Raw genomic sequence first — 9,238 nt, 5'->3', positions numbered from 1 at the left:
TAATATAAGACGCGCGCAAATCGGTTTTTGCTGGATTCTCTGTAACGGCGTTTTCGTGGATTCTCCATAAGTTTTTAGAAAGAGAAGGGAGGCGGTTTTGCTGGAGCTTTGCAACTAGAAGGCGGTTTTGTAACGGCTTTTAGTGGTTTTCAGTTACAGTTTTGAGATCTCGCGATCGTTACGGATTGAAGAGAGAGTTCGTGTCAGGACTCAAGTGCGTGTTCAGGAATCGAGAAAGTCTTTGAGAGTTTATAAAATTGTATTAACTGCTCGTTATTAATCATAATTATTACTGGAGTGATTAGGAGTATATAACGAGCTAAATTTAGCTACACAGAGGGAGATTGGTTTTTTTGACTTTCGCCTTATTTCATATTATGGCAAATCGGCTCGGGTCGTTGTCGCAGCCGAGTAGTAATTCAGGTGAAAACAGAAATGTATATGACCGTTGATTTTGACCCTAATTTTCATTTCCCGGGAAAATTTGGTAACAGTTTTCTATTTGTTTTCTCACAGACGACTTGTACAGAGAGCTATGGAAGGCTTGTGCTGGTCCACTAGTCGACGTGCCGAAGCAAGGACAGAGGGTCTATTATTTTCCTCAAGGCCATATGGAACAAGTGAGTTCTTTCTTTTCATTTTTTTTATATATTTTTTATTTTAGATTGATAATGAAGTATAAAGTTTATTTTTTAACGTGTTTGGTTTAATTTTGCTGAGAATTTGAAATATTGCTATTTTTGGGTGGCGTGTAGTTAGAGGCATCTACGAATCAAGAACTGAATCAGAGGATTCCGTTGTTTCGTCTTCCGTCGAAGATTCTATGTCGTGTTGTTAACATTCATCTCATGGTACTTCCAAGTTCATTCGTTTTAGAAAAGGCAAAAAAAAAAAAAAAAATGGTTCCTTCTTTTGTTTGATTTTCTGTTTGGTTTATGGGAAAAGGAGGAAGAAATACTGTAAGGATTATTTTTATTTTCTGTTTGGTTTATGGGAAAAGGAGGAAGAAATACTGTAAGGATTATTTTTAGTTATGATATTTCTGCTATTTAGTTATTTGTTGTTTTATTGGGGTTTTACTGCTTTTGGTTTTCTCAATAACCTGACAGCCCAACAAATTGAACTGTCAGATGGTTTGATTTGAGTAAAACTGATGTTGATTTCGTCTACTTGTAGGCAGAACAAGAAACTGATGAGGTTTATGCCCAGATTACTTTGCTGCCAGAACCAAGTGTAGGAACTAAATGAGTTGCTTTCTAATTTTACTATCTTACAATACATATATACTCTTGTTTTGCTTCTCAGTTTCTGATTTTTATTTTCTTTTTTATCTTGCTAAAAACAATACAGCAAAATGAGCCTACAACTCCTGATCCATGCCCTGCTGATTCTCCAAGACCAAAAGTTCACTCATTCTCTAAGGTTTTAACTGCCTCTGATACAAGCACCCATGGAGGGTTTTCTGTTCTTCGAAAGCATGCTACTGAATGCCTTCCTCCTCTGGTAGGGAACTCTTTTTTCTTAATGAAGTTGCTGAAATTTTATCTTATTGATCTCAACATATCCATTTAGTTGATTTCCATTCATGGATTTTCTTCAGGACATGAATCAGTCAACCCCAACTCAGGAATTGGTTGCCAAAGATCTTCATGGATATGAGTGGCGATTTAAGCATATTTTCAGAGGTAATAACTTTTGCGTTCTTGCAATGTTGTGCTTTGTAATGCCAACTTGGTTTATTTATATTTTGGAAAAAATGAGAGGATTTTTTTCTCAGATTTTTAGAGTCAAACAAATTCATGTAGGATCAAACCCACTCAAGTTCCATCTATCTATCATTGAATGAACAGGTCAACCCAGGAGGCACCTGCTTACAACAGGGTGGAGTACGTTTGTCACTTCAAAGAGATTAGTTGCTGGGGATACCTTTGTGTTCTTGAGGTATATATTTTGTCCTTTGATCTATATCTCCTTTTATTTTTTCTTTTTATTAATTGATGTTCCAATTCTGATATAGACTATGAGTTACCCAGGGGCGAGAACGGGGAGTTACATGTGGGAGTAAGGTGTCTTGCTCGTCAACAGAGCAGCATGCCATCATCTGTGATTTCAAGTCAGAGCATGCACCTAGGAGTGCTTGCAACTGCATCTCATGCTGTTGCTACCCAAACTATGTTTGTAGTCTATTACAAGCCAAGGTATTAAATTTTAACTGTCTGCATATTGAACTTGAAATTGCTGTTGAAATATCTACTGAATATGTTTCAGTATTATCACCAGGACAAGTCAGTTCATCATCAGCTTAAACAAATATTTAGAGGCTGTTAATAACAAATTTGCGGTTGGCATGAGATACAAGATGAGATTTGAAGGGGAGGACTCTCCTGACAGAAGGTGATAAAACTCCTTTGTAAACTTATTTCAAACTTGTTTTTTGTTTAGACTGTACAATAAATATTTGCTTAAAATATTTTGTGTGATTAGGTTTTCAGGCACAGTTGTTGGAGTGGAAGACTTCTCTCCTCACTGGAAAGATTCAAAATGGCGATCACTGAAAGTAACTTCTTAGATCTTCACAGTTTTGTTACCTACTATTTTAACAACTGAGAAATTAATTTGTTTGTATTTCCTCCCTAGGTTCAATGGGATGAGCCTGCATCCATAACAAGACCTGATAGGGTCTCACCATGGGAAATAGAACCCTTTGTTGCTTCAGCTACACCTAATCTTGTTCAACCAGTTTTGGCGAAGAACAAAAGACCTCGACTGCCTATGGAAGTTCCACCTCTTGGTATGAGAAAATAGACATTTCTCTTTCTCCGTCCTCTGTAGTATTTATTTATTTTATAGCTGGATGTTGTTGTTATGGTTAAATTTCTTTCTCTCTGGATCTAGATTTGCCTTCAGCTGCATCAGCTCCTTGGAGTGCTAGATTGGCTCAGTCCCATAATTTAACGCAACTGAGTGTTACTGCTGAAGACAAAAGAATTGATAATCATGTTGCATGGCATCACAAGCATAGTGATTTTAGCAGCAATAGCAACTTTATGTCAAGGACTCAGTCTGATGGGGAGTGGCTTACTTCTCCCCGTGTCAAATTTTCCCAACAATTGTTTCAGGAGGCAATAGATGATAATAAGAATATCTCTGCATGGCCAGCTCACTCTGGCCATTCAACTCCACACCCATCAAAACCAAACAATGACACACTGCTTGAACAAGTTGAAACAGGGAGGAAAACGGAGACAGGTACCAGTTGCCGGTTATTTGGTATCGAGCTCATAAATCATGCTACGAGCTCTGCTCCGTCAGAGAAGGTACCTGTATCCAGTTTAACTACAGAAGGGCACATAATCAGCACCATTTCAGCAGCTGCTGATTCTGATGGAAAATCTGACATTGCAAAGGAATTTAAAGAAAAGAAACAAGAACAGGTGCAGGTATCACCAAAAGAGAGTCAGAGCAAGCAAAGTTGTTTGACATCTAACAGAAGCCGCACCAAGGTACTAAAATATTCATTTTTTGGGCATTAAAGCCATCTATTTAAGATTTTATGCAGTCTTTAGTAGTGTTTTAACAAACTTTTCTATTTTGATGTTAAAATGCCCATAGGTTCAAATGCAAGGGGTCGCTGTAGGTCGGGCACTGGACCTTACTACGCTGGTAGGGTATGATCATCTTATAGATGAGCTGGAGGAGATGTTTGACATTAAAGGACAGCTTCACACTCGGACTAAATGGGAAATCGTTTATACTGATGATGAAGGGGATATGATGCTTGTGGGCGATGATCCATGGCAGTAAGTATTCTTTGCTGCTGTCTACTAAAAAGTTAGGACAGTTCGTGTCCAAACCTTTTAGACTCTTATTGATGTCTTTGTTTTCAATTTTATAATGGTGCAGCGAATTCTGTAACATGGTGAAAAGAATTTTCATATGTTCGAGCCAAGATGTGAAGAAGATGAGTCCTGGAAGCAAACTTCCTATGTTCTCCATTGAAGGTGAAGATATTTTACTAAGCTCGGATTCAGCTGAAAAATGAGACATGGGACGCCTTTGTCTTTCCTTTTTTGTTCTTCTCAGTTTTTGTTGTTGTTGTTGTTTTTGGTGGGAGTAGGCTTTGGTTTATTTTTGGGCTAAGGATTGGAGGACGTGCAAAAGTGGAGTGGGAGGGAGGACATGGTAGCATGCTAATCTCAATAGTTCGTTTTTTAGAGCTGACTATTGAAGAAGAGACTGTAAGAAAATTTTAACTGGGTTGAAGGACCAAATGGTCGTGATGCCATTAGTTGGGAGGGACTTAGATAAATGGTAGGTCTAGAAATATGTGAATATTGTGGTTGGCGTGGGAAATGGGGTGATGGCGCAGCGCGGTCTTTGTTTCTTGTGCTTGTAATTTGTAAATAAATATATTTGTGCTTTGGCAGTGCAATGTTAATGTTGCTGCATCTGCTTGAAGATGAAGGATTTAAGTTAATAATTGGTTTCAATTTATCTTCTCATTGTGCTTTTTTCTTGAAAATTTTAGAAGAATATTTCGATGGTAAACTTCTTGACAAAATAGCATCTGCATAAAAGATTTATCAAAGAAAAAAATTGATAGAGGGAGGGCCACCAAAAGTGTGGGAACCGACGCATTTGCAGTCAATCGATAAAATCTTCAAATTTGACCGACGGTTGCCAACTGATTGCGTTACTTGGAAAATCCTCAATTTATTATTATTATTATTTTGGTCCTAAACTAATATTCATTTTAAGTAGTCTCTTGCTCGCGACAATTGGACACAAGATGCTTGCGCAGACTTGTGTCTTCAAGGCTCTAGCCCTTGAAAACAGGACTCATTCATTCAGATTTGTTGTTCTGATAGGGACCTGGAAGAACAAAATTCGGAATATGCTTCCAATAAAATGATCGTTATGGACCACAAAGGGTATATTAGAAAATTTATGCATTTGACTACTTTCCAACTTTGAATGATAAAAAAGATGGGGGGGAAAAAAATCTCCATCTTCCTTACAAACATTAACCACTTACAAGCACTTTTAGAACGAAATACCCCTAATATTAAAACAAATAAAGCATTCCCTACTCGTTCTATCGCCCGACAACACCTCCCATCGCCCAACTACGCCCACATTGAGTTCTATCACTTCCGGCATTGGTAGCAGCCTAAATTCCGGCAAGATCCTTCGTTTTTGGTTGCGACTTCGCGTGAGCTACAGCCTTAATTTTCAACAACCTTTGACTTAGGTCTTGTACCATTTCCTTTTTTTTCCATTATTTTAGATTAAATATTGTGTAAATTGCTTGGTTCCTTAATCAATGATGATAGTGTTACAATCTTTGTGCAGTTGGATGTGGCTCTTGCATGCAACTCTTGTGGGGTTTGGTTGCTATTTACTGAGTCAAGGTCCACTTACTGAGTCAAATAACGGCTTTGTAGTTCTTTATTTTATTCATGTTCTTGATTTCTTTTGATTTTCTAGATTAGATAATGGCCCTTATTTTATGGATTTTGTTATCTCAATTTTGAATATAACGACTAGTGAAATGAATAAAGGTCTGAAGAATTATTTTGAAGAAGCCAGTGTTTGTGGGGAGGAGCTGGATCCTCGAAGTGCCAACAAAATTTCCTTAGTTTACTTCAATCTACTTTAATTTTAATCACCTTTAGAGTTTTAACAACTTTGATATCAGAGACGGGCATGGAAAAACTTCAGCAAAGACATGAAAAGTTAGAAAAGACGTTGGATTCTATGGCCAATGGTCAAAAGGAGTTAGTTAGTATGCTACTTAGTGGAAATGTTTGATTGATCGAGTGTTCAAAGAGTGGGCAAAGGCCGGCGGACACCCAAGAAATGGGTGAAAATTCTTCTCCTTTTCGGAATGGTGGGCGGCATGGCAACCGCAACCATTCTCAGTGGGTTTTTTTTCCCCAAAATACCTAGCTTGATCTTCCCAGGTACGACGACAGTGAAAACTCTTTTTTTTTTTTTTTACAAAAAGTGCAGTAGCTCAATTGTTCCACCTAAGGAAATGACCGACAGAGCTCAAACGTAAGAAGATGGCTTCAGAAGATTTGGCAGAAAGAAGTACGAACGAAAAGTCTTTGTTTTCGTTGCAATGAAAAATGCCGGCATAGGCATGTGTGTAAAACACTCTTCATGATGAGACGTAGAAATGGAGATTGAAAAATCAGACGGAGGAGCAAAAGAACAATATCCTCCAGTAATTTCACTCCACGCATGATTTAGCTGGTACTACAGCTGCAAAGACCATGAGGCTATATGAAAGTTTATATTACCAACCAGTGGTAGTTCTTATCGATTCCGATAGCACACACAATTTTATTAGCAACCAAACTTCAGATAGAATTGGCTAGAAACCAAATCAGGAATCAGGATGGGAAGTTGGAGGTGATGGTGGCTTCTGGAGAGAAGTTGGTGATCTAGGAGTATGTAACACGTTTAAATCCGCCTTCAGAGGGTACTATTCAATTCTGATTTTCCTTTTTTAATCTTACCTTTGGGATGCTATGATATAGTATTTGGGACAAAATGTTTAAGGACTTTAGGACCTACTGAATGGGATTTTGAAAAGCTGTACATGACTTTCCAAATGGATGGAAAACGAATTACCTTGAAGGGCCTTACAGCCTCAAAACATAAAGTGGTATAATCTACTCCTCTGACAAAGAGGCAACAAAATTTGTTTCTTAAACTCGCGCCTAAGGAAGAAAAATTGAGGCAATGCTTTCTCGGCCCACCAAGCCAAAAATAACAAAAGCAATGCGGGGATTCCTTGGTCTTGCAGCATACTATCGGAAACTTATCCAAATAGCTACTGCGCTACTCAGATGCTAAAGAATGACTCATTTAAATGGAGTGCGCCAGCAAACGAGGCTCTTCCAAAAGCTTAAACTTGCCATGACCTAAGCTTCCTTATTTGCTCTTCCCGATTTTGCCGGAAAATTTATTGTTGAATGTGATACTTCTGGGTTTGGTGTCGGTGCATTGTTACTACAGTAACGACCCATTGCATTTTTTAGCCATGCATTTATTAGAAAGCATATACTTTTATCAACACATATAATATATATATATATACATATATATATATTTCTTGGCTTGGTACTAGCAGTACAGAAATGGAGGCCGTATCTTTTGGGAAGACAATTGTGGTATGGACCGACCATTAAAACCTCAAACATTCCGGTATTAGAAGACTACCATTACATTGGTTGCACAAATTAGCAGGTTTTGGCTTTACTGTGGAGTATTAATTTACTTATTGAAACTTTTATTTACAAGTTTTATATGTCGTTTATATAAGTTTTGTTATATTTTATTTTTATTATTGACTTACAAGTTTTATGTTAAATTTATATGTCTTATATTTGATCCACACAATTCATGTTTAATTACGGTATTGAAAATCACAGCATAATAAAATAACCCTTTAAGAAAATATAATTTTTGGTAAAATTATCCAAACAAAGTTGCATGTGTTTACTGTACAATTAGGCAACTTGTCAGTTTTCAAATTCATGTTCCTCCTTAAACATAGAATTAGTTGATTTATACGGTGCCTTTATCATATAGTAAGGAGAACACCTTTAATACGTGCATGGTGCATGGCAATAACATTTCCCGATACTATTACTCCAAAAATCTGGTACATACTACATAGTTATCAGGCGCATAACTATATATTAATGGCATTGATGAAATTAATAATTTAATGTCCCCTTCCAATATAGGCCACAACAAATTTTGGTTTAATGGAGATGTTTTACGTCTTTGGTACATGTAAATAAAATATTTAATAATATAAATCTTCTGACGTCCCGCTTGCCCTAATGTTGTTTTAGGATCGTTAAACTTTTTTTGACTCAAAAGAAAAAAGGATTAAACTTTATTTATTTTATTTTTGTCATATATTGTCATCATCATCATTATCATCAACATATTGATTCTTTAGCAATTGACTGATCATCTCTTAGATTATGTATTAGACGTAATCTATCATGAAAATCATGACAAAGACGAATCGAAATTAAAATTCAAGTTGTTTGATTGAGCTGATCATATTATATTTTCCCTTGCCAATAACTGATGTTGCTGCTGGCTACATCGGTGACCACAACAAATGGTACATTTGTTGTGTTGCGCCAATTTCTCAAATTCCTTTCAAGAAAAAAAGTCTATTTAATCTGTTTGTTAGTTTGGAAGCTACAATTCTTTTACTTCCCCCACCGTATCGATTGACTGATTACTTCAAAAACAATAATATTCAACTACTCCAAGTATTTCGCTTGAGGCGTAGTTTGACTAAGTTAATGTGGCGTAACCCCATGTATATAGCGTGCATGCATATTATTGCATGATGATTTGTACGAATAGTATATGGTTTTGACAGCTCTCTTCTGTTCACAACATTATCACGATGAGAAAACACGTATCGATCTTTTATATATATATATATATGTTTAAAAAAACATAATTTACAATATTATAAATTCATTTCGTTTCTATACTTCAATAAAATACAAGATCCCTAGATTGGAAGCTGCCTCGATATATACCCAGAGCCACTTGTGCCAGACATGATTCATCATTCACTCGATGTGGCAATCTTGGTTTTTAGTATTCAACGTCGCAAATTGAATAATTACATCCAATAATGCAGTAGCGAAATCTAATTTCTCAAGAATAATAACCACACCACACGACACTACTGATAGTGATACAGACGATTGTTTTGAGTGCTTGGACGTAGATGTTGGGGGGGCACACACACCTGTCTATCCTGTAGATAGAAAAGTAGTCTCAGATAATAATTAAAATGCAGTCACCTATTACTATTAGTCAGTTAATAAATTTCAATATGAGTAGTACACATTTCAATTTTTTTTGTATGAGTTGAGAAAAATTTCTTCTTATTAATTATTTCATTTCAAGGTAGATTAATTTTTTGTTTAAACATTCGACTTCTCTCGTGGGCATATGCGGGAAGATCTTTTATTTTTCAATTATTTTAAAATGTATCGAATATAATCGATGTTATATGATTATGAATTCTAATTGCACAGTCACGAAATTATGTCACAAAATTATGTTGCGATGGTTGATTAGTAAGATGTTATTTAATTATTTCGTACCCTAAGTTTTGTAAAAATGTCATTACTCTTACGAACATCAGCAATGTAAATAGAGCCAATCGTGCATCGAGACTGCT

General features: G+C 36.4%; 1 protein-coding gene across 6 annotated transcripts; it reads left to right on the top strand.

Annotated features, from left to right (window-relative positions):
• LOC18046065 (auxin response factor 9) lies at window positions 1-4,494 on the top strand. Of its 6 annotated transcripts, XM_024188413.1 has the most exons (15): window positions 1-423; window positions 517-620; window positions 756-851; window positions 1,177-1,233; window positions 1,351-1,503; window positions 1,601-1,685; window positions 1,851-1,941; window positions 2,034-2,198; window positions 2,269-2,394; window positions 2,485-2,557; window positions 2,638-2,791; window positions 2,896-3,503; window positions 3,613-3,800; window positions 3,904-4,001; window positions 4,118-4,494. In XM_024188413.1, exons 1-15 carry the CDS (start codon window positions 378-380, stop codon window positions 4,138-4,140), a joined length of 2,067 nt encoding a protein of 688 aa, XP_024044181.1. In that variant the 5' UTR covers window positions 1-377; the 3' UTR covers window positions 4,141-4,494. The 6 variants fall into 6 exon arrangements, with proteins under 6 accessions (XP_024044181.1, XP_006439306.1, XP_024044180.1 ...); XM_006439243.2 differs by having other exon boundaries at window positions 2,281-2,394; window positions 3,904-4,494; XM_024188412.1 differs by having other exon boundaries at window positions 3,904-4,494.
• Window positions 4,495-9,238: the final 4,744 nt, after the last annotated feature.

The sequence above is a fragment of the Citrus clementina genome, unplaced genomic scaffold, assembly GCF_000493195.1.
Source record: "Citrus clementina cultivar Clemenules unplaced genomic scaffold, Citrus_clementina_v1.0 scaffold_3, whole genome shotgun sequence".
Lineage (NCBI taxonomy): Eukaryota > Viridiplantae > Streptophyta > Magnoliopsida > Sapindales > Rutaceae > Citrus > Citrus x clementina.
This window is presented reverse-complemented; position numbering and strand designations above follow the sequence as displayed.

Bases quoted from the DNA above. Each gene is read 5' to 3' on its own strand.
- LOC18046065 (XM_024188412.1), top strand. From the start codon at position 378: ATGGCAAATCGGCTCGGGTCGTTGTCGCAGCCGAGTAGTAATTCAG. The intron at 1,234-1,350 runs GTAGGAACTAAA...AAAACAATACAG, and splicing joins CTTTGCTGCCAGAACCAAGT to CAAAATGAGCCTACAACTCC. The intron at 2,558-2,637 runs GTAACTTCTTAG...TTTCCTCCCTAG, and splicing joins CAAAATGGCGATCACTGAAA to GTTCAATGGGATGAGCCTGC.